The following is a 25,928-nucleotide window of genomic DNA, read 5'->3' on the forward strand; positions in this document are numbered from 1 at the left end:
CCATACTGAGGCAGGAAAAAAAGACGGCAGAGACAGTATTGGAGCTACTCAATTTGCCTTTTGTTGTGGGGATCTTTCTGAGCTTAAGTCTAGAAACCTTCAGTCAGGAATAAGGCCTATTTCATGTAGTTTACTGTAGAGATTAAATGAGAAGATATGTCAAGTGTCTAAAACAAAGCCTTAGCTATAGTAAGTACTCAGTGTCTGTTCCTTTCCTTTCTCTGCTCCATGCCGTGCTAAGCACTGTTCTATTATAAGAGTAAAGCTGTAAGTGATCCCTGATCCTGGGATGATATTAACTTATCCTGATGAATATATTTTCTTGTACCTCTTGGTTTTGGGCCATGTATATATTATATCTTTCTGGTTTATTTTATATCCTTTCTCTTTTCTTCCCCCTCATTTTGCCTTCCCTCTAAAACTCCTTTTTCTCTTTCCTAATTTTCATTCTTTTATTACTCATTTCTCCTAGTTTATTGTTGGGGTTAAACACTTTTTTCTTCCTATTTCAAAAGAGTGAAGGCAGAAGAAAGGTGATTGAATTACTTGATGGTGTTTCTTTAAAAAGATCCTCTGAATCTTTGGTCTCTGTGAATCACATTCCTTCTCAGAGCATGTCAAATTTGTTAACAAATGAGAAAACAGTATCTTTTGTGGCAGACCTGCTTGACTCAATCTTGCTTCAGTTTGTATTTAGTTTTTTGTGGGTTTTAGTTTATCAGAAGGTAAAGCTCTGAGTTAAGTAACAACATTTTTCTTATGTCGGCTGCAAGGGGGTGAGATAATCCTTAAGATCTATAATTTCTGGCCCAGGTTTTAGCATTAAGGTGAGCTTTATAGAAAGGAGCAGGCCTTGCTAATTTACTAGCAGTGAACACAAGTGCCACAACAAATACTGCATTCATTTATTGTGTCCTGAAGAGTAATTACTGTAGAAAGGCTCATGGCTCAGACTGGCATTGATGGCTTTTTGGAAGCATATCTGGACCTATTAAGTTGATTGCTAATTGACTTTCTTCTGTGTGGCATGTTCAATCAGCTCTGAAAGAGATCGAACTCTGCAGGTGGAACTGGAAGGCGCCCAGGTGTTACGTGGTCGGCTAGAAGAAGTTCTTGGAAGAAGCCTGGAGCGCTTAAGCAGGCTTGAGACCCTGGCTGCCATTGGAGGTGGGGAACTGGAAAGTGTTCAAGTTCGTCACAAGCATGCCTTCTGAGCACTGGCGGGTCAGACTACAGCCCAGGATGGAAAACCTTGTTTGCACTAACCAGAGAGAGTCTTGTCTGCCTTTGGCAGGTTAACTGGTGACTTGCTAAGATAGAAGTGGTACAAGTAGCACCAATTACAAAATGGAACTCACTTTAGTTTACCTATATCTCACTCTGTGTATCTATCTCTATATTGGATGGTAGAGACTATGAAGTGTATTTGCACATTTTAAATCATTCCAGTTTAGTTTTCTCTCTTACATGCATTCCTTTCCTTAGCCACTCCTCATTCCCTCATCCCTTCTGTGGGCCAATAAAGTTTTATTCCTCCCCTACTTTCACAATCCATTTCATATGTTCCAAATCATGTCACAAATGCATGTGTGTATATTATTTTTGTCATTCAATCAACTCCTGCTCTTTGAGAGCAGTTTTTTTTTTTTTTCCAAATGAAAAGTTACAAAAGGGGAGAGAGTGAGAATATATAGGAATGACTTTGCAAAAATGTTCTAATCTTTATCATTAGGTTATCAAAACCAGGAAAGTCTTGCAATAGATTCCTGATTATTAGGAGGGCCAAGTTAAAGAGCAGAGGCAAAGACAATTAAGGTGTTTATTGTAAATCATTACCTCTAGTATTGTTTGAGTTGATTATTGAATGATAAAAGTGAAGATTAGGTTCCATTTGATAGTTTTTCCTTATTGACTCCTTTAGGTTTCTTTAAACCAAGGCATGATATTTATTCAGAACATGAATTTCAGAAAGCTCTCAAATCTTCCAGAGTGAGAATTTTTCATGTACAAAAATATTTTCAAATATAATATCCCCATTTAAATTCAGTATTTCACCAAATGTATAGCAAGTTATACATCCATTTGGTAGTAGTATTAGGCTGAGTCCTATATTTTTCAGTGTTTAGTGCTCATACATTTCTCCATGTTAAAATAAGTAATAGGCACAGGATTCAAAGGGCTTGAATAGAAAGAAATGTAGTCACACATGTGTGCTCACTGGTTTTAGTCATTGTCTCAGTGCTTTTTGTGGCAACACAATAGGTATAAGGAAGGGTGCACTGAAGATTGTATTTCTGGTGTTTTAAATGTCAAGAGAATGAAAAGTAACCAAAATTACTTTGAAACTTTGTGGATAGAGCACCATGAGGTTCCATATTTCTGTTTGATATGAGTTTCCTAGATTAGAAACTGAGATTTCAGTTAAACATGAGATTTGGGAAACGGATTGAGGATTTCTAGCATTGTAAGTATGACTGAGTACCCTTTCTAACTAGGTGAGTCCCAAAGATTTTTCTTTGTCCTTTCATTTTTTTACATGAAACATATTTTTTTCACATTCATGTGCTGACATGGCTTACATTGCTTTCTAAATTCAAGCCAAATTTTTGTAACCTTAGTTGTCCCTGTAACACATAGAGATTAAGTCAAACTGTAGTGGCCAGGGAGGAAAATGTTTGCTCTGTTATCTCCTGATTAAGTAACCACAAGTTTTCCTCTTAATGTATATGCTATGCCAGCCTTATTGGCCTTTGAGAGGGAAAGAGGAGTCATTTAAAGGAGGAGTCAGGATATATAAGTAGAGCTATCCATTTTTCTTAGTGTCCCAATCCTAGAGACCCTTTTCTGTATAAAGGGTTGGTTTTTTGTTTGTTAGTACAATTTTTTTTCTAGCTTTTCAGATGTTAGGAGGAGGATAATTGAGCTGTAGAAATGTCAACCCATCAAAGACTAGTCTGGTGTATCATCACAGCAAGGTTTTAATTTTACTAATAGACCAAGGAAACTTTCTAAACCTCTGTTAAGATTCAACCGTGGGTGAGTCTTGGGTGTATGGGCTCATAGTGATTACAGTAATTTATGTTAATTACCACACCTGTTTCTATCAACGTCCAACAAGAGTAAGACTACCCCTTTTTATCTTGAATTGTTGCTAAATGTTAGCGATATAATATTAATGTAGTTGGATAAGTAATAAACCCAGTCTCCTATAGAAAAAGTATCAAAAGAATCAGAAAATAGGTATCTTAATTCTGGTCATGATTTGGACCCTGAAAAGAGTCTAACTTGTCCTGTAGTTACTTGCTTTTGATGTTGATGCTTAGGAATCATGCTAGAAAATTAAGTGAACTTAGTGGCAAAGGATGAGTTTGATCTTGATACCACAGTTGTGACTAACGTGGTGTTAACGTTCTGGTCTTAATAGCCGGAATGAAGCTTGATGCAGTGCTCCCTTTAGAGGGCTTGCTGGTCTAACAATTGTGTGTGGTCATTTGGCATCTGATCAGAGAAAACAGTTCTGATGAGTTTTATGGCCCACAGGTAAATGATGCTGTGACTGGACACATTCATATCATATTTATCATGAATTTGATTCTGTTCTCTCTTCAGGAGCACAGACCCTTTCTCTTACTGGATTATTCTACCTCTGTCAGTCATTTTTCAACATTACAATAATTTAAAATAAAGTATCTTGTGCTCTATAGAGTCTCGTGCTTGAATAAGAAACCTTGAAAGAAAGTGAGTGAATTAAATCCTCACTTAGGCTGTGCTTAATTGGAAACATAGAAATTAAAATGAGAAAAATCCATATTGATAGATTTGATTTTTCTAACATTTACTTATTGAATAATAGCAAATATGTTGAGTCATGGTTGTAAGAGGTCAGGGTAAGATAAAGTCTGTAGAACTAGAGTTGAAAAGGACTTCCAAGAACATTTATTTAGTGAATAAAATGGAAATCCTTATGATAAATATTTCCCCTAAATTCTTTATTGCAGGTTAAACTTTATTATTGAAATCCAGTGATTGTTAGTACCTAATATGAACCAATAGTTTTCTGATGTTCTCTTTTTAGCTGTTCAGCCAATTACTAACTTTGAGGAAAAAAGCATGAATGAGCTTTTTTTTTTTTTTTAACATACCAGGGACAGGGATTTAACCCGGGATCTCATATGTGGGAAGCTGTTGCTCATCCACTGAGCCTTGTCAGCTCCTCTGAGTTGTTTTTTTCATTTGTTTGCTTGCTTGTTGTTTGTTTTTGTTTGTTTTTAGGAGACACTGGGGACTGAACTCCGGACCTCCCATGTACGAAGCAGGTGCTCAACCACTTGAGTCACATCTGCTCCCTGATTGAGCTCTTTTAATATGTCAGCCTTGTACTTTTAACAGGGTGTACCCTTATGCTCCCCACACTCCACATACCCACCTTTCTTTATTCAATTATATACACCAGCAATATTTTTAATCTCCTTTATTTCTTAGAAGTACATTTTTCCTTGTTCATATATATATATATTTAGGAGGTACTGGGATTGATCCTGGGATCTTGTACATGGAAAGCAGGCATTTAACCACTAAGTTCCATCTACTCCCCTCTTTGTTCATATTTTTAAAAGATTTTTCAATTTCATTATATATGGTAAGAGGTCTATTAAGGATCAAGAATATCTTTAAAAGAGTATAGGATATCAGATCCTAGCCAGAAGTAATTTCCCTTGAAGGTACTTTATTATCTTTATTTGCACAGTTTATGCATAAGTGATCTCCATGGCAGATATATATATGTTCCCTCAATTCAGTATCAGGACAATGAGAAGTTTGCTTATAGATTCAAAACAGTGCAGGAAAAGTGATTTTGGTTCCCTTTGCTTCTGTCTTCCAGTTGTATCAGGAGTCCTCAGATTATGGAAAGCAGGAGAGATCAGATTACATTTAAAATTGCTCCTTTCTTTGAGGATTGACTCATCTAGTTTGTCACTGTCCTCATATTGTAGGCCTTAGTAAGAACACTATTTTAATACTTTTGATTTCCTTGCACTAGCATTAGAAATTCATAGTTCTACTTGCTAGGATAAGTAATTGGTTTCTGGTTTCATGGTTTTTCCTATATGAAAGAATCAGAGTCTTCACATTTGACGTCCCTGAAAAACTTAAGTTGTCCCTTGATTAAAGCCCCAGGTCTGTAGCCAATCTCATACAGTGAAGTCTGACCAACTTCCTATGAAGTTAGGAAGAAATGTTAGTAAACCTCTTACTTAATGGTCATCTCCCATCTTTCCTCATACAATCTGTGGTAGAATAAGGGTGAATGAAACTAGCTTTCTGTTTCAGAGTATAACATCTGTGAAATACTAGTGTATACAGCATTTTCTGTAATTTCTTTTAGGGTTAAATCTTAGCTTTTCTTCTCCCTTTGGTAGGACTAATTGTTAAATAGCCACTTCTTCTATAGAAACAGCAGCTAAGAATATGGAGCTCATGTAAAGCACCCCAATAATAAAAAACAGTAGTGAGTCAGTAGGATGAATACATTGGAGAGATTTCTGTCATGTAATAGTTGGAGTCTTAACACATTTTAAACTATTTAAACTACCCCCTCACCTGTCATTTGCAGCGATAACTTTGTTAAAATATTTATTTTATGATTAGAAGAAAAGCATGTTGCTTTTAAGTAGTCTGTTGACAGAAGGTAAATCCTGTTCTTTCTGTATAATCTCATGAATTGGGATGAGTTTTCCAAATGAAACAAATTAGTTTGTAACTTTTCTCTTAACAAAGGATGGGAATTAGAAGGGAAGCAGAAGGCTATAGTACGGACAGTAGTAATTTTACATATTTCAAATTAGAATAAGCTGATAAAGTGATTTAATAACTTAATTTTTTTTTTTTGTTTAAAGTCAAGTTTCTGAAGGAAAAATCCATACCATTCTGTTTTCCTCTTACTAAAGCTGTGGGGCTAAAATAGGAAGTTCAACATCAGAAAATATTTTATCTAAATACAAAGAGTAGGAGTGTTAAGTATGTGCATCAAATTGGCTTTCTTGTCTTTAAGAACTCAATTGTCTAGCAAATGCTTGTAGGTTTTCAGTGTAGTTACAAGTATGCAGTCCTTTTTCAGTTCTCAAAATCATTAAAAAGACTGAACCACTCGATCTGTGTTAGAGGTTTGCATGTGTATAAGTATGTTTTATAAATCATGAATTCCTCTCTGTTTCAATGAAGTATTACCAGTTAAAGCACTTTTACATGCTTTTATCACTTAAAAATTTGACCCTGGGGCTACTGAGAAAAATTAAAATGGTTCATAATCTCAGATGAAGAAGCCAGTGACATATTAAATGAATGTAGAAACATGGCATTAGATTATTTCCAGGACTATTTTCCCACCAAAATAAGGTGTATATTTTCTTCTGGAAGTTCATTTCTTCATGGCACTCTGCTGTGTTAGACTGTGTTAACTTTTGTACTGGGATGGAGAATGTACTTTTTTTACATATAAGTATTAGAATTTCAGCTACTTTAGTTGAGAAACTAAAAACTGTCTTACTGATCCAATAAAAGTATCAAAGGCCAACAGTAACTATTTGGTTTCATTCTTACAAGAAAAACTGCAGAGAAAACCATGTTTTTTTTCTCTAATAGAAGAATGAGTATGTTGATCATTGTACTAATATCCCAGGTCAAAGTAAAGCACCGTGGAATGAGTGAAGCCTTTGTGTTCATTTAACTAAGGGAAGGAAGAGGAAGAAACCCGAATTTTTGTTCTCCCAAGAAAGTGAGACTGAAGAACAGCATTATACTTACCCCAGAAATGTAAAATGGGACACTCTACCTTGAGGACCCTTTCTTGATCCTGGATGGGAGTAGTAGAAAGCAGGTTGGAGATTTGAAGAGTCAGTTGGTACGATAGGTGGTGGTACCTCTGCAAGTGTTCCTAGAAAAGCCTGCGTCTTGTGTCCTTTGAGGAAAAAAGAGACCATGAGCAGGAAGAATTCCTTGAGTGAAAATGATGACTTTATAGAACAGATAGTGGTCATAGCTCCTGATTTGCCTGGGACAGTCCCAATTTATATCTGTCCTGTCAGCCTAAGTATAGGGGACTCTAGTTTTATTGAATACTCTTGAAAAAGTGACAACTCTTCCCAGAATCTAGTGAGATTTTATACCCTGAAAAGTTTTTAGTCTATGATTTGTTTTTTTTTAAGTCACTGAAAACAGTTGAATAATATAGAAGCTGGAAGACCCTATAGACTATTTTAGGAGCTGTCACAATTTAGAAATAGATACCATTAAAGGGCTTGAGGACAGACAGCAGTTTTCTTCTTTAGCTACTTCTGTTTCAAGATCAGAGTCTGTCTAGTTAATAAGGAATTTTATTTCTAGCAGAAGTTTATGGAGGACTATAGAAATCTTAAATTTTCTTCTGGTCCAAAAGGGAACCCATGCAGATGAAATTGCAGGTTTGATTGGAGGCCTTTTTTCTTTGGTTTTCTCATACAGCACCATAATATTAACATCATCAATAGTTGGTTCATGAAAGATGAGAATGTGCCTTCTCTTGAGGAGCACGTGTCAGGCAATATGCCTAGGTGTGAAAGAGAGATGTGTCTAAGAACACCTGGCACTGAAGGAAAGAACAGCTGAACACTTAGCACAGCAAACCTAGTCATGCTATAAAATTTTAGCTCTGAGTTCCTATTCCAAATTAGTAAAATATGACCCTTGCTTTGTTCTGAGTAACTACATAAGAATGTTTATTCCTTTTCTGTTGATCCCAAATAAATGGGCCTAAAGGGGAATCAATAATGATTATAGAGAGTAGAATTTAGGAAAGGTGATCTTCACCCCAATGAGTTTGGACTCATTACTGAAGAATTAAAAGAAAACATATCATGACTTTCCCTCTAAGACTTATTCCTACATGGTGGAGTTTTATAGCAATCAGAACTTGACGATGATGAATCCTGTTTGTAAAGCACATGTTCCAGAGTTCATCCTGTTTTACTGAACATTTTATATTCTTTAAACTGTCCTGTGAAGCAGGAAGAGCAAAGAGATGTATTTAAAACCTCCTGATGAGGGAAATATGTGCTCATTGAGAAGTGAAGATGTGCAGATAGAGTTAATCAAGATCATCCAGTTCATAAGATCAGGTATAAAGTGACAGCATTTAGGTTCTATGGTTTTCAACTTCTTTTTCAGTCCTCATTCTTTCAGCCACGGATCCCTTCAGTTTACCACCAACAGCACTGATAAAACAGGAATATTATTGGATCATATTTACTGAGCACAAACTGTTGTAGGTATCTTTACTTGAAATTAGAAATCTTCCAAATTCGTTCTGAAGGTAGTGTTTTGTTGCCTCATAAAAAGCTTTGGAAAAGGTGCTTCCCCAAAAGAGAACTTTTTGTTATCATTTATAAGAAAATGGCATGTTAACATGGAAAGGGGGATGACTAATGTAAACTTACATGTAGGACCTTGTGTGAGATAACGTACACGTTTTTCCCCATGTTTTCTCTAATATTTTTCAGCTTTTTTCATCCTATAAACACACAAAAACACTTTCTACTTTCTAATTCAAATTGGTAAAATAAATAAATAAATAAATAAAATTGAGCACCTTAAAGCTGCCATGAAGTACTGTGAACTGAGATTAAAAAATAAAACAAAAACCCTACATAGAAGTGTTGGGACGAAATGGGCATTCTTGTTTTGTCTCCATCTAATTCCTGATAAAATAAAAACCGTGGTATCCTATCCCCATGTGAATTAGAAAGGGTATTACCTAGAAATGCATATGTGGCATCGTGAAGACAGACAAAGGTAAGTGGCGGGCAGGAAGTATTAGAGAAAAGTCTTCCTCAAGACCAGTGACAGTCAACCTTTCTAACCCCGCACTTAGCTTATCCCTGAAACCTAATACAGTAATCAACGTGGAATGTGGCCCTGCAAAGCTCCACAATTTCCCAAGAATGGTGTGGGGCTGAGGATCCCGGACCTCAAGGAGCTGTGCTCTCTTCATTCACAGGTTCATTTTCTAGCCCAAAGCTCAGAAGGGAAACAGTGTGAAAAGTATGGTTTTTTTCCTTCCAGTCTGTCACTGAGTTGGGCATTCCATTTTCTTTGCAAGAAAGGAATAAAAATTTCTGATCTCTACTTTTGTACAGGGAAAGATTATCAAAAGTAAGCATAATATGATATGGATGTCCTCAGGTGAATTAGCATCCTGGATTCAGTGAGTTACCAAGGCAGCCAAAGCTTAGGGAGTTTGTTCATTTGCCTCCACACAGCCAGTCTCCTGGCCAAGGTGGTTCAGGGACTGGTTTGAAAGAGTAAGTATTGGAAATCCTTTCATATACTGTCTGTCACAGATCTCTAAGGTTGCTGTGTGGTGCAGGTGCTTCTTTGTGGATAGGGATTCACTGGACAGTGTCCTGCCTTGGTCCAAATTGACAGCACCCACAGAGAAATTCAGAGAACTAGTAGTGTGATTAAGCTGTTAGAACAGCATGCTCTTTTAGTGCTTTGAAGAGATTGGCCTGGTCATTGGAAATACAGCGGCATGGGCTTGCAGATGCCAAGAGATAGACATAGGTGTGAAGCGCCCCGTTCATCTTACCTGCAGAGGATAGCGAAGGCGCGTTCCTCATGCCGAGCACTTCCTCTATGGGTTCTGACCTCAGGAGCAGGCCCTTTGCTCTTGGAGATAGAGATTAAGATCTGTGAGCTGTCACTGAAAGTCCAGAGACCTGACATCCTGGCACAACTGTTGTCAGTGAGTAGGTGTGTAAACTTGGAAAAATCACTTAATCTCTTGGAAGCCCAGGTGATTCATCTGTCAGAGAGGAACTTTAACAGGTTGGTTACTGAGTAGCTGAACTAGTTCTAAGTATCAGAACTAGATCTAGTTCTCTAGTATGTATAGGTTCTGTAAGACACAGGGAGGTGTCATAGTAGATTTTCTTTTGTGTTCAAATGAATTATCCGTTGTGAATTCCTGTACTTTCAAAAGAACTCAGTAATGTGGGCCCAGGTTTGAGTCTAAAATGAGGTGCACAATCTTACTACAATAGATGTAGAAAGGGGGAAATGCCCTTGACTTGTGCTGTCGAATATGGTAGCCTCTAGTCGTATGGCACTATTTTAATTCAATTCAATTTAATTTAAAAATTCAGTTCCTCAGCCACATTTCAACTGCTCATTAACCACATATGCCTGCTGTCTACTGTACCAGGTAGTACCTATATAGAATATTGTAATTACCACAGAAAATTCTGTTGGTCAGTGCTGCCTTAGATTTTTTCCCAGACCACAAACTGCAGCTTCTTATCCCAGGGCAAGGTGCAAATGCTTGTTTTCCTGTGGTGACTGTGTCTAGCTTTGGGGAGTGAAAGGATGGATTAAATCCCATTTGGAAAAACAAGTATAATAATTCTGTAGGCAAAGTGTGTTGTTCTTGAACAAGAGTTTGGGAGAGGTATGGAGCAGGGAGGCCAGAAGAAGGGCTTAAAAGCACCTGAATCATTCTGTGCTTTCAGTCTTCACTGGCCCAGATCATCCATAGGACCAGGGGCTCCAGAGGGGAGTTCCTCCTAGACATTGTCATCCCTTTGCATGACTGGTCCTAGTAATGCAAAAGAGAGAGCAGAACAGGGTTGGCCTAATAATTGGGAGATCAGTGGCCCTTTCAGTGGTGGGAAAAAGTTAGTCACGCTTGATCAACATTTCAGAAGAGGGAACTGAAGAGGGAACTGACAGCCATTCACTGGCAGGCATGGAATAATTCAGACTTGCTGGAAATGGGTGAGAGAAGTTACCTCCCTATCTTGAAGTTATGCTCCTTAGTTATAGGTATAGCTCTGTGCTGTCAAGGCCAGCTTTTGTTTTGAGGTTTACGCTTAAGCATTAATACGAAAATCTCATTGTTACAGGGAGAAAGTTTTCCTACAAATTTGGCTCATTCTGTTGGTTCTGTCTTCTCTGTAGATCCTGCTGACTAGGAGCATGCATATGATAAAAGGAAGAAATTAGAGGTGGGAGGCAAAAAGAACGTAATTTTAGCTGCTTTCTAAAAGCTCTCTGTGAAGGGAGTCACTTTTCTCTTCTGGACTTGCTTCCAGGTGCAGCTACAGGGGACGACATCGAAGATGCCAGCACTGAGTTCACTGACAGTATTGAGGAGGAGGCTGCACACAATAGCCACCAGCATGTAAGTCAGTGTCAGGTCCTGGGGGTTCCAGGGGGGCAGGTACAGAGCCAGTTTCCTGCAGCCCTTGTGGACCTGGAGTAGAAAGAGCTCTTTTTGTATAAACCCCTTCTCAGTCTTCTTCCTGCCCTCTTTGAGTTTCCCAGCCTCTTTCCCAACCACTGTTTTCTCTCCATTTTCTCTCTCCAATCCTCCCTTTTGTATCCACACCTTCTACGGCTCCTACCCATGTTTTCCCCTACTAAACATCTGTAGTTAATAGCGTCAAAAGAATTTTTATTTATAACAAGACAATGGTGCTTTCCTCTTGGGCTTTTGTAACTGACACACCACAGGAGACAAGGAGTCATCAAAGAGCTGCTTGGGGACTGGCAGTGGCTATGTCCTGCTTAGGGAAAATGCTGTCTGAGAAATTCCAAGAAGATCTGAATGCTTCCAAAGTAGGCATTTCTTAGTGCAATCTCATTATAAGAAAGAGAACTTTGTTGTTCAATCTGACAGACCTCCCAGGTCATGACAACTTGATGACCAGCAGATGGTACTTCAAGAGCAAGCCATTGTCAAGCCTCACAACCTGGCCCCCAAGGTTGAAAGACTGTTTCCTTTCACCATCAGTAAAGGTGTAACAAGCATGTTCTTGAGCCCAAGAATGAATGTCCTGGACCTCAGAGTTTAAGTCACAGAGAATGATCCTACAGCACTCACTGGAAATCCAATGTATCTCCACCTTTCCCAGTGATGTTTAGCAATCACATTTATACAGACCATGCCTGTGACTCTCTGAGTTATAAAGGAGAAAATGGATCATTGGTATCTGTTTTTCTGCAGGAACAACTGGGCTTTCCAGTCACAGTGTCTCTGGGGATATTAGGAAAACTAGTGGAATCAGGCTTGCTGGGTCTGCCTCTTCATCTGCTGTATGAGAAAAGGAGGTGATAGCTAATAAACCAATGGGGAAGAGCACAAATGAAGAGACCCCAAATCTCACAGGATTTGTCAGTCTTCAGCTCTTGCTGATATGACTAGTTGTCTGGGATACCCCACGTCTTCAACATAATCTCTACCTTTTACCAAGATTCCTTTTTTGTTGCTGTTTTGTTATCTGGCCCTTACTTTTACCTTGAGTTCCTGCTTGAGCTCTGCTTCTCCTTTTGCTTGAACTGCTTCTTCTGAATCCTCCTAACTGAGGTTTATCCCCTTAACTGTATACCACTGTCTCTCCAGTATACCCTCTGCCTCTCGTTCCCTGACTTCATGGAAAATCTTGGGTGAGAGAGGGGGACCTGCAGGGTGAGCAAATATCTACTTTAAGTCAGAGCTGTATTGGGCTGTTGGACGGTCACTGATGGTGATTGGACTATGGTACAGGATTTAACTTCAGAATAAATGAATAGGAGCACAAGTAAGAGGAGAGTGAGATTCCAATTAACATGGTCTAAAGTTGCTATCCTTTGAAGTATGAGTCTTTCACTCTAAGTCTCAGTTGTAGACAAACTGGTTTGTAAAGTAGTTTCATCCTCGGCATTCTTTCCTGTATCCTAGCATGGAGAAAATGATCAGATCCCATTTTGAAAAAGTCACTCCAACCCTGGACTAAACCTTTATCTTGGGGCATTTGTAGTTCCTTCACAATGCTTGCTGTGTTACTTGGCACGGGAGATACTAAGTAAATTAGGAGTTTACAAACCTTTGGAACAGTATATGCCTTTTGGATGAAGAATCTCTTGGGTAAGCAGTCATTTTTATTTCCATCACCTTTCCTTAAAAACCAGCTTTCAGTTTTGGATAGGAAGAACTGTGATGTGCGGAATCTTTGTCAACTTACTTCAACTTTTCTGGATTTGAGAATGTGACTTACCTGCTGCGAATTAAATAAAGTTTGTTTGCCATAACTTTTTGTGTCCAGATTCTCAAAAATTTATTTAATTGTTTCTAGGGAAATGATTCTTTAAGTTTAGATTCTAGATCCTCCTTGTTGTGCCCTTGGAAGTTGAACTTTATTCTTGACACTAATCTCCTTTCCTGCTTCATACACACACCACACACTACACTAACAACACACCCAACTTTGCCTTACTTCCAAGAATTACCTTTTGGCCAAAGCAAGTTGTATCCTCCTCATTTTTTGACCCTCATAACTTAAGAAGCCTCAGGTCTGGTCATCATGGTCATTTTCTTCAGACATCTCCTAAAAAATTCCATTCTTAAGCAGATGTAAGCTCTACAATAAATACCTAGGAAATTTGTGTGATAGAAACTAAAGTAATCAACCAAGTCCATTGCCTTTCCAAATTTGATATTTTGCAATGGAAAAAAATTAATCCAGAATAAAGATTAAAATACAGTGGGGGAAAGAAACATTAGTAGCCTAAGTATGATGAACTTGAGAAATGGTCAGATTTAATGCCGTTAGGGCTGTCTGAAAAGTGACTTACATTGTGAAAGTTATGAAGGAGCAAGAAAATAAAAACAAAAACCGAAAACAAGACAAAACCATCTGTAATCAAATGAATGCTCTGATCTGCACACAGATCTCCGTGGGGCAAGTGGAAATCCTAAACACAAAAAAGTTGAATCAGACATGAAAGCAATAGAACAAATGTATTAGGAAATATGAAAAGACAACTTAAAAGGGAGATATAATTAGCAATACTCTAAAAGGTTAACAGTACCACCCCACATACTGGAAACCCTGGAGCTTTATGCAGGGAAAGAACAGAAATATTATCTTTTTGTGGATGACAAGGCAAAACTAAGAAAAAGTCTGGCTCCTGAGTTGATTTTCATGTACTTATATTTTAATTTTTAAAAATAGTTGGCAATAATAAACCTTGGAAAAATGAAAACACAACTTAGCCTAGATAAAATAAGTAGATTTTTATTTTCTCATATTGAAGTGCTAAATTGGATTAAAATTAAGGTCCATTCCTGTATCAGTGTTTCAGGAGTCCAACTGTGCCTTCCTGCCTCCCTCCCTTCCTTTCTTCTTTCTTTCCTTAAGAAACTCCCATATTTAAACCAATAGAACAAGATAATATATTTTCAGAAGATACTTTAAAAATGCATAGGTGTTGTTAACTAGATAGACATTATTTTTCAGAGAAGAAACCCTTAAGTTGAGGAAAAGAGCAAATGTCCTCATTTAAAGCTGATGATAATGTTCATTTCACTTTAGTGTAGCAGTTTTATAAAGAAAGCTAAGACATAGTAATAGAGCGGAAGAGTCATTTGCTTTCAAAAGTGGTTTTACCTAGTCCTCTTTATCCTATCACAAATGCTTGGAGGCACATGAGAAAAGGGACACCACCCTGGTTAAGCCTGGGTGGAGACACTTTCCCAAGAGCCTCTCAAATCTCAGATTCACAAACCCCAGGTGGGATCAGATGCCTAGAAACTGAACAACTGTTAGATGATGACTTTCTTCCTTGCCACATGTGCTCGTTTCTCCACAGCCTCACCTGCTGGACTAGTAGACACCATGCACATGCCTGCCAGGAAACAACCCCACCGCATACTCATGGTCTAGATTTTACCATGCATGGAGAGAGGGTCAGAAGCAAAGGTCAATGGCTTTGTGCCAACCCCAGTAGCTCTGCCAATCAATGATTCACATAAACTGCTCTGGGTCCTGTTATGTTCAATATATTGGTGACGCAAAGGTGATATAAAACATAATTTTACAAATCCCAGTTAGGGATGGTTTGTGGAGATGCACACCAAACATTTGATGACTTTGATAATTGAGAAATCATTCTGTAACCAGAATGAAATATGAGTGACAAGTACAAGTCACAATATTTATAGAGAAGAAAGAAAACAAAAATATCCACTAATAGCTGGTGGGAGCATGTGTGAAAAATTGGGAGGCTAAAATTGACCTGAGGTAAAACCCCAAAATTTTGCCACTGAGAGGAAGCCAACATTACACTAGGATATGTTAAGAATAATATAGGGCAGATGGGCAAGAAATCTTTCTACTAAAATAATTAGCCATACACTAAGTAGACTATGATACTCAGGTTTCAATTTGTACACCTTTAAAAGTGTGGAAAAACTGGAGTGGAGCCCAGGATGAATAAAAAAAAACCTAAAAGAAAAAAAAACCTCTCATTTGAAGAAAAACCATAAACCTGCCTTAATTGAAACTTGGATGAGTAACTTCGAGGATCCTCCAGAAAAAGATAGGCGTTAGGAAATTGTTTCTGCCCCTTTCCTTCTCACAGGCTTAGATTTTAGAGTTTAACCAGCAGCATCAGCACAAAGGTAATAACCAAAAGTGAGCTAGGCCACTGGACAGGGTGACCTCCCTTTAACATCTCAGTGCTCGTAGGTGATTGTCCTGCTACCAGTGAAATAAAGCCTGTTTTGCCTTCTCTGTAGCTCTGCCCATATTCTAATTCTGGGCTGAGTGCCCTGATTCTGTCTCTTAGTCATATTTTTTGGAGTCTGAAATATTGTGGGGCTAATAATGCTTCCTGATTTGGGGAGCAACTCTAAGAGAGCTTTGTCCTCTCAGGAAGAAAAGACTCACAGTGTCCACATCTCCCAGCCCTGCTTAAACTCTATGTGTTTATATTAATTGTTACTTGAAAATCTTTTTTTATTGAGATATAATTCATTACATACCATAAAAGCCACCTTTCAAAGTGTACAATTCAGTGGCTTTTATTATATTCATAAAGTTGTACAACCCTTACCACTATCAATTCCAGAACATTTTTCATCATCCCAAAAGGAAACCTAGTACCTATTAACAGTCAGTCCCCATGAATCCTTCCCCAACCCCTGTCAAACTCTAATCTTCCTGTCTCTATGGACTTACCTATACTGGACATGTCATAGAAGTGGAATCATACAATATGTGGCCTTTTGTGTCTGGCTTTTTTCACTTAGCATGTTTTCAGTGTTCATACATGTCATAGCATGTATTAGAACATCATTCCTCTTTATGGCAGAGTAACATTCCATTAACTGTATATACCACATTATGTTCATCCATTCATCTGTTGATGGACATTTGGGTACTTTGAGCTACTATGTATAATGCTCCTATGAATATTTGTGAACAGTTTTTTGTGCAAGTATATGTTTTCACTTCTCTTGAATATATACCTAGGAATGTAATTTCTGGATCAAATGGTAACTCTGCCAAATTGTTTTCCAGAGAGGCTGCACCAGTTTATGTTCCACCAGAAATGTATGAGGTGTCCAAGTCTTCACATCCTCACTAATATTATTATTGTTCATCTTTTTGATTATAGCCATCCTAGTAGGTGTGAAGTGGTATCTCACTGTGTTTTTTTTAAAGTAAACTTTATTTCAACTTCAAAAAATAAAACAACAGACAAAAGGCAGCTCAACAAATTATGGAGTCATTACTTTAAAAAACTTTGTCCAGGCACATTTATCTCACCTAATCCTGAAAAGAAACTCAATCATTTAACTCATTGGCTTTGATTTGTCTTTCCTAATGACATGATATTGAACATCTTTTCATGTGCCTATTCATCATTTGTATTTCTGTTTTTTAAAAAAATGTCTTCATATCCATTGCCCGTTTTAATTGGGTTATTTCTATATTTACTAGTATATGTTAATAGAAAAATCATTCAGAAAATACAGGATTCCTATATAACACCCCTCAAAACAAAGTTTTCCTTATTATTAACATTTAGCATTAGTGTGGAATATTTGTCATAATTGGTGAATCAATATTATTATAACTATAAAATTAGCTAAAGTTCATAAGTCACAGAAGCGTTCACTCTTGGATACAGTTTCATGATTTATTTTATTCTGGTAACATACATACAACCTAAACTTTCTTAATTTAAGACTTTCAATTATATAACTCAGTGGGGCTAATTACATTTGCAAAGTTGTACCACTGTCGCCATCATCCGTTACCAAAATTTTCCATCACCCCAAACTCCATGAATTTTCTTACTCTATTTCATATCAGTGAGATCATAAAATATCCTTTTGTGTCTGGCTTATTTCACTCAACATGTATCTTCAAGCTTCATCACTGTTGTATCATGAATCAGAACTCCATTCCTTTTTGTGGTTGAATAATATTCCATTGTGTATATATATAACTTTTATTTATCCATTCATCAGTTGATGGACACTTGGGTTGCTTCCATCTTCTAGCAATTGTGTATAATGCTGCTGTGAATATTTGATGTGCAAATATCTGTTCAAATCCCTGCTTTCAATTGTTTTGGGTCTTTACCTAAAAGTGAGATTCCTGGGTCATATGATTATTCTGTACTTAACTTTCGAAGAAACCACCAATTGATTTTCACAGCAGCTGTACCGTTTTACATTCCCACCAACAATGAATGAGGATTCCCATTTCTACAATCTTCTCCAACACTTATTTTGCATTAAAAAATAATAATTGCCATTCTAGTGGGTGTGAAGCCATATCTCATTGTGGTTTTGATTTGTATTTCCCTAATGGCTAATGATGGTAAGTATCTTTTCATTTGCTTATTGGCCATTGCTTTAACTTTTTAATTAGGTAGTTTGTCTTTTTTTCTGTTGCATTGTAGCAGTTCTTATGTATTCTATATATTAAATCAGATATAAGATTTCCAAATATTTTCTCCCAATGTACAAGTTACCTTTTCATTTTCTTGATAATGTTCTTTTGTGATGCATAAAATTATTTAGTTTTGATGAAGTATGATTTATCTATTTTTTGTTGTTCATGCTCTTGGTGTAGAACCTAAGAATCTATTGACTAATATATGAAAGATGGTCCCCGATGTTTTCTTCTAGGACTTTTACAGTTTTTGTTCTGTTGTATTTAGGTCTTTGATCCATTTTGAGTTACTTTTTGTGTATAATATAAGGTAGGGGACCACTTTCATTCTTTTGTATGTGGCTATCCAGTTTTCCCAACACCATTTCCTCTATCGAATGGACTTGCCACCCTTCACAAAAAATCAATTGGCCATTAGATGTGGTGGGTTATTTTTGAACTCTTAATTCTATTCCATTGGGCTTTATGTCTGTGTTTGTGCAAGTCATGAGATTTTGAGGACCACAACTTTGTAGTAGGTTTTTAAATCATGAAGTGTGAGTCCTCCAACTGTGTTCTCCTTTTTCAGAATGTTTGTATTTTGGGTGCCCCCTCCCCTTCCATACAAATTTGATGATTGGCTTTTCCATTTCTGCAAAGGAGGCTTTGGGGATGCTGATTGGGGTTGTGTTGCATTGGCATATGGCTTTGGGTAGCATTGGCATCTTAACAATTCTTAGTCTTGTCTTATGAATGTGGAATGCATTTATCTAGGTTTTCTTTAATTTCTTTCAGTAATGATTTGTAGATTTCCTTGTACAAGTCCTTTACATTCTTGGTTAAATTTATTACTAGATATTTTATTATTTTAATTGTTACTGTAAATGGAAATTTTTTCTTGGTTTCCTTTTCAGATTTTCTTTACTATTGTTTAGAAACTTCACTGATTGTTGTATGTTGATCTTGTACCCTCCCAGTTTTCTGACTTTATTAGCTCTAGAGCTTTGTCGTGGATTTTTCAGGATTTTCTATATATAGGGCCATGTCATCTGCAAATAGGGAAAGTTTTACTTCCTCTTTTCCAATTTGGATGCCTTTTAATTATTTTTCTAGCCTAATTGCTCTGGCTAGAACTTCCAGATGTTGAATAGCAATGATGAGTGTGTGCATCCTTGTCTTGTTCCTGTTCTTGGTGAAAGTTTTCAGTCTTTCATCGAGTATGGTTGTAGCTGTAAGTTAAGGAAGTTTCCTTTTTTTTAAAATATATTTTTAATCTATTTTTAAAAGATAAATCGATCACTCCAAATGTTATTGTAAAAAATATAGGAGGTTCCCCTATGCCCCACTTCCCACACCCCCTACTTTTCCCACATCAACAACTTCTTTCATTAGTGTGGTACATTCATTGCATTTGATGAATACATTTTGGAGCTACACAGCATGGATTGTAGTTTACATTGTAGTTTACGCTGTCTCCCAGTCCATTCAGTGGGTTATGGCAGGATATATTATGTCCTGCCTCTGTCCCTGCAATATCATTGAGGACAACTCCAAGTCCCAAAAATGGCCCCATATCACACCTCCTTTTCCCTCTCCCTGCCTTCAGCAACTTAAGTGGCCACTGTCTCCACATCAATGATATAATTTCTTCCATTGCTGGAGTCACAATAATTCTGTAGTAGAATACCAGTAAGTCCACTCTAGTCCATATTTTATTCATTTATCCTGAGGACCCTGGGATGGCAATGCCCACTCCACCTCTGACTTGAGAGGAGACTTCGATCCCACATTGGTGGTGGATGGGACTCATGCCTGCAGCTGTAGACTCCTTGGTGTGGTGGAGGAAGTTTCCTTCTATTCCTAGTTTATTAAGTGTTTTTATCAAGAAGAGATGCTGGGTTTTTGTCAATTGGCTTTTCTGTGTTAATTGAGATGACGATGTGATCTTTTCCTTCATTCTATTAATGTGATGTATTATAGTAATTGATTTTCTTATGTTGAACCACGCTTACATTCCTGAGATAAATCCTACCTGATCATGGTGTATAATCCTGTTTCTATGCTGTTGGATCTGGTTTACTAGTATTTTGTTGAGGATTTTTTACATTTATAGTCATAAGAGATATTGGTCTGTAATTTACTTTTCTTGTAATATCTTTATCTGTCTTGGCATTAGGGTGGTGCTGGTCTCATAGAAGGAAGTAGGAAGTGTTCCTTCCACTTCAGATTTTTGAAAGAGTTTGAATAGAACTGGTGTTAACTCACCTTTGAATGTTTGGCAAAATTCACCAGTCAAATTCTGGAATTTCTTGGTTGGGAGGTTGGGAGGTTGATTACTGATTCAAACACTTTACTTATTTTTGGATTCTGTCTAGGTAATTTGTGTGTTTATAGAAATTTGTCCATTTCATCTAAGTTATCTAATTTGTTGGTGTACAATTTTTCATAGTATTCTCTTATAATTCTTTTGATTTCTGTGGGGTCAGTAGTAATATTCCTCTTTTCATTTCTAATTTTAGTTTTTGTATTCTCTCTCTGTTTTCCTATGCCAGGCTAGCTAAAGATTTGTCAATTTTATTGATCTTTGCACAGAACCAGCTTTTGGTTTTGTTGATAGCTCTATTGTTTTTTTTTTTTTTCTATTCCCTAATTTATTTATCTCTACTGTAATCTTTATTTCCTCCCTTCTGCTAACTTTAGGCTTGGTTTGCTCTCCTTTCTTTTATTCTTCCAGGTATGAGGTTAGGTCACTGATTTGAGATCTTCTTTTTTAATGTAAGCATTTAGAACTATAAATTTCCCTCTGTGCCCTGCCTTTACTGCATCCATAAATTTTCATATGTTATATTTTCATTTTCATTTATCCTATAGCATTTCCTAATTGTCCTCATGATTTCTTCTTTGACTTTTTGCTTAAGAGTATGTTATTTAATTTCCACATATTTGTGAATTTTCCAGTTCTCCCTCTATTATTGATTTCTAGCTTCATTCCATTGTGGTCAGAGAAGATACTATGTATGATTTCTGTATTTTCAAATTTATTGAGACTTGTTCTGTGACCTAACATATGATCTATTCTGAAGAATGGTTCACATGCACTAGAGAAAATGTGTATGCTGCTGTTGTTGGGTGAAGTGTTCTATATAAGTCTGTTATGTCTAGTTGGTTTATTGTCTTGTTCAAGTCCTCAGTCTCTTTTTGATCTTCTGTTTAGATGTTCTATCCATTATTGAAAGTGTTATTATATACTATAATGTAGTAAGTGCTCTTTAAGTTATTATGTACTTGTGTTTTCTTCTCATCCACACATGGATTCTCCATTTCCTCCCCATGTAGCAAGCAATTCCCCTTGCTCACTTGGTATGTCCACCCCATCCAAACCAGTCTCCAGGGGGCCCTGATTGCAAGAAAGTACTTGGGGGTGTGCCTTTCATTTTAGATTAGACTTTTTCTTTCCTATTAATGGCTGCCTTGTGAGCTTGTGTTCCTCTTGGATCCTCTTTAATGACCTAACTTCTTTAAACCATAATTTTCTTTCAGTTCATCAAGGTGGCCTTGGAGAAAAGTCTGGCAGCAGTGGAAATCCAGAACATATCTCTTCCCCCTCCTTCCCTGCCAGGAGAGGACAGTAACAGAGGTCTTCAAGAGGAAATGCTCCACCTGAGGGCTGAAATCCACCAGCACTTAGAGGATAAGAGAAAAGCTGAAGGGGAACTGAAGGAGCTAAAGGCTCAAATTGAGGAAGCAGGATTCTCCTCTGTGTCCCACATCAGGTAGAATATCCTCCCCAGGGAAGGGGAGCAGGCCCATTGAGAGTCCAATATATTTCAGAGACAAGCCATGCTGCAGCCAAGGCATTCGTGCTGCCACAGGGATTCTCAGTCCATATTCCTTAATGTTTATATAAATTCTTTAGAGAAAAAGAAATAATGTTGGATAATGGTAACTACTTTTTATTTGTTTTGTTATTGATCATAATTCAATATAGTATTCAGTTCATATTATTAGCCAAACATATGATAGTCATGGGTAAAACTCTTATTTGTAGGTCTGGGTCTCCCTCTTTTGAGTTGACTTGAATACATGAAGATTCTTCTACCATGATGTTTCACTGCTATATGAAGAAAAGCATAGTCCACAAGAGAGGAGTTATACAGAAGCTCCTCATTTCCACTCAGCTCTCTGTCCAAAGCATGAATCCTTGATTCATGACTAATGATTTTAATAATCTCTCTTATTTTATTAACTTCATAAAAGTGACAAATAGATTATCTGTTGGCTAGACTCATCGCTCTGTCTTTAATAATTGTTTTCCAAAAGGGCTTGAGGAAAATGCTGATCATATAGAGCTGATCCACTTACTCATTGACCTCTCAGGACTATAATCAGCATGGACTGTGCTGCTGTGCAACCGATGACTCCTAATCCATTCCCTATAGCTTCCTGCCTGTTTTGAGCTACTTTAACTCCCTTGAACCACAGAGTAATGTTAGCACTGAAGAGGACATTGGAGTCTAGCTTAATGTCTTTGTTTCATAGTTGAAGAAAGTCAGGCCAAGAAAGGTCAAGTGATTTCTTCGAGATTGTTTAACTCCCTGGCTCCCAATTTTTTAAAATGAAGGTTTTTCTCTTATACTGTTTTAAAAATTCTTGTGATCATTCTTAACAGTAGTTCTTTTACTCTGCATTATCCCAGTAGTTTTTCCCTAGCTTAACTTCTAATTAGACCTTGGGGTGTGTAAACTTAGCTTAACCACCATGGATAAGAACAGTACATTCTTTTTGATTCTGCATTGAACCTGCAATAATTGAACCATATGTCAAAACCCTCATTAATTGTTTTATTCCACCCCCCAGTATTACTAGTGTGAAACTCTGACTTGTTCAACCACCCACTCAACCCTTAACAATAACTGATACCATAAAAGATAAATCTGTCTAATACATAGTCCCACATTTCAAGAAGCTTTTGTTGAGCTTTGTTTTCTTTAGTTTATGAGAACAGTGAGGTTTTCCTCCAACATAAAGTTATAATATTAAACATTTTCCAAACTAAATATGTACCCCTTTCTCTCCCTCCTCTACCCCAATATTTGTGCAATCCTGGCTTCATTTTCCCCATTGAGAATCTCTGTCATAGGTACTCTGTCCCATTCTCATGTCCTGAAGTGTTTTCTTCCTTAATTCATACCAGACAGGCGCTGCTCTTGGTTCTAATGCTTCAGGATTCTGAAAAACCCATTCTAGACCCACAGACAACTGCTGATCCTATAGATTAGGTTTTATTCATTTCTTTTGTATCTTCTCCATCAGGGTCTCTCAATTTCACATGCTAAAGAATCACCTGGGGAACTTGAGTAAACTAGCTTCACAGGTCTTATGCCTAAAGCTTCTTTAACAAATACCTAATAGAATTTTGATGTAGAGGCTCCTCAGTTCCATGACTAGTAGAGCAGAAATGGAATGCTTTGTCTGTTGCAGACCCTGAGCTTACTACACTAAATATGCAATTTCATTTAAGCATCCATGAACTAACTCCATTAGATAAAGCTGTAATCCTTGTTTTACATAAAAGGAGACTAAGGTTTAAAATGGTTCTGTGAATCATCTTATGAAAGGCTTGTCTTTATTGATGGGAGAAAAGGGCAGGTCTAGGAAGTCTTGGTGAAAATTACTTGGTGTAGTATAATTTATTTACTCATCAAATATAAATGTTTTATGTGGGAGGCACATGGGTTGTACTGAGGGTTCAGGGTATACAAGATAGGCACAGCCCCAGTTCTCCTGAAGATTATTTCCTAGCAGAGTAAGCAGACGTGAAACAAATGATATAACTACATGTTAGTTTTACTTGTGATTAGTATTATTTATTACTTCTGTGTACCTCGATACCAATTTATCATCCAGTGATTGAAAACTAGGAGTAATTAATAGAACTGCATGTCTCTAAGGTTGCTCTAGGGTGTCTCTGAGTCTACGATGGACTGAGATGTGAGTAAAAGGGACCAGAGACCAGATCTTGGCCTCTGATTGTGTGTTTCCTGCAGGAACACCATGCTGAGCCTTTGCCTTGAGAATGCAGAGCTGAAAGAGCAGATGGGAGAAGCAATGTCTGATGGATGGGAGATGGAAGAAGACAAGGAGAAAGGCAAAGTGATGGTGGAGACTGTGGTAGCCAAAGGGTGTCTGAATGAGAATGGTCTTCAGGCCGAGTTCAGGAAGCTCCAGGGAAAACTGAGGAATGCCTGTAACATCATCAGTGTCCTTAAAGAGCAGCTGGTGCTCAACATTAAAGACAGGAATAGAAAAATTACTCCAAACCAACTTGAGTACCTGACCAGGGAGATGGATGGAATGAACCCAGAGCCAGTTTGTTCTCTTGAGAAGCCCCAACCCCAAGAGGAAGAGGATGTGCCCATGCAGCCCTGCCCTAGACCCCAGAGCCTCAATCTTGACACTGCCCTCCCCCTGGATGTCCTCCAAGTAAGTTTGGGCATAGCTGGATTGAAAGGCACTTGGAAAAGGGTTGGAGATGTCAGTTCTTCCATTAATCAATTCTTCTCTGATATAGGAGGGGCCAGGGTAAGGGGACCTTTGCACCAAAAGCAGCAGTAATAGCATTAGTCAACTTAAGCCTTTGGAAAGGCATTTACAACATAATCTTTTGAGAATATTTCTTGAGTATAAATTTTCCAGTTCACATACTCAGCATTGGGCTATAGTGGGCAAAAAGACCTGGTCTCTGCCCTTCAGGTTCTCAGTGTGGTGGAGAAAAATGGCACACTCCCAGATAATTTCAATAGTATGTGTTACTTGCCATTATAGAGGAATGCTTTAGGTTTTAAGGCAGCCCTCAGGAGCAGAGTATAGTGACATTTTTTCCTTCTCATTGCCATTTTCAACCCAGCTCCCCCAGGTGTTTGTTCCCGGGCCTTACAGGGTGTCCATCAGGAACCTCTTAAGGGAAGGGGCTTTACTGAGGATTCAGTAAGACTGGAGAGTGCAGAGGGTTAGGAAAGGTCCTGGGACAGCAGTATTGGGAGGGATGAGTGGAAGTTTCCACCAGTACCTTTTGAACTACTGAACAAACATTTACCAAGAGCTCCTCCATAGCTTCAATTGGTCCTGTGCTATGTGCTATGGATACAGAGGTGAATAACATTGTCTCAGCCCTCAAGGAGGGCTCTTTCTGGAAAGCAAAGAACTGCCAAATGGCATGAGAAGTGCTTTGCAGAAACATGGATAAAGTACAAAGGGTTTGAGGGGAAAGTGACTTCCACCCCGTAGGGGGGACCTCCATGACTGTCCTGATCCTATGCTGGCTCCTTCCACAGATGGGTAGCCTGTCCCAGGCCAGTGACCCTGGAACTCAGTCAGAATTTAGCCTCCCAGGATCTACCAAGCACCTGCGCTCACAGCTTGCACAATGCAGACAACACTACCAAGATCTCCAGGAGAAGCTGCTAATATCAGAAGCCACTGTCTTTGCCCAGGCCAACCAGCTGGAGAAATTGAGAGTCAAATTTAGTAAGTCTTTTAAGTTTTCCATCACCAAAATGGCTGTCTTCTCTCTGAAAAGTTACATGCTAAGCAAACTTCACTTTTCTTTCCCAACTTCAAAATGAACAATACTGATCATAGAGAATTATGGAAGTGGATATTTTACTTTCTTTTGTCTTTATTTATTTTATTAATATTACATTAAAAAAATATGAGGTCCCCATATACCACCCCCCCTCACCCCACAATGGCCAGGAAGAATATAAAGGAATAAAGCAAGGTTTCAAGTTTGCAGTGAGAGTATATGGAAGAACTGGGCTAAAATCTAAGTTTGTTGATTTCTGGACTAGTCAATTAACTGCTGTGCCTCTTTATAGATATACTAGTCATTTCTCCTCTGATCCTTTTTACACCATATCAGATTTTACAAAACATAGCATTATCAAGAGTGTACAATCAATACTATCCAAAAGAACTCTCTCAGTGATTGAAATATTCTATATATCATGTATGGCTCTTGAACAGTTGAATTACATGTGGCTGCTGACTACCTTATTGCACAAGCATAGGTCTAGATGTCTTGGGACTCTGATTATTTCAACTCAGTTCAAAGTTTCATTGAGCCCAGCCCTTGCTGGTCTCTCTGGGACTCCTAGTGATGATGGCATGAAATAGCTGACAGATGCCTGG

At 37.8% G+C, this 25,928-nt stretch overlaps 1 protein-coding gene across 33 annotated transcripts in view; it reads left to right on the forward strand.

Annotated features, from left to right (window-relative positions):
* The window catches only part of PDE4DIP (phosphodiesterase 4D interacting protein), a 233,367-nt gene that overhangs the window by 173,906 nt on the left and 33,533 nt on the right, over positions 1 to 25,928 (forward strand). For all 33 annotated transcript variants that reach the window (XM_012518040.4, XM_023583509.3, XM_023583515.3 and 30 more), the window contains 5 exons: positions 1,040 to 1,167; positions 11,124 to 11,212; positions 21,279 to 21,511; positions 23,786 to 24,221; positions 25,073 to 25,265. In XM_012518040.4, coding sequence (XP_012373494.2) covers positions 1,040 to 1,167; positions 11,124 to 11,212; positions 21,279 to 21,511; positions 23,786 to 24,221; positions 25,073 to 25,265 — 1,079 coding nt within the window. The remainder of the gene's footprint in view (positions 1 to 1,039; positions 1,168 to 11,123; positions 11,213 to 21,278; positions 21,512 to 23,785; positions 24,222 to 25,072; positions 25,266 to 25,928) is intronic.

Source organism: Dasypus novemcinctus, chromosome 13, assembly GCF_030445035.2.
Source record: "Dasypus novemcinctus isolate mDasNov1 chromosome 13, mDasNov1.1.hap2, whole genome shotgun sequence".
Lineage (NCBI taxonomy): Eukaryota > Metazoa > Chordata > Mammalia > Cingulata > Dasypodidae > Dasypus > Dasypus novemcinctus.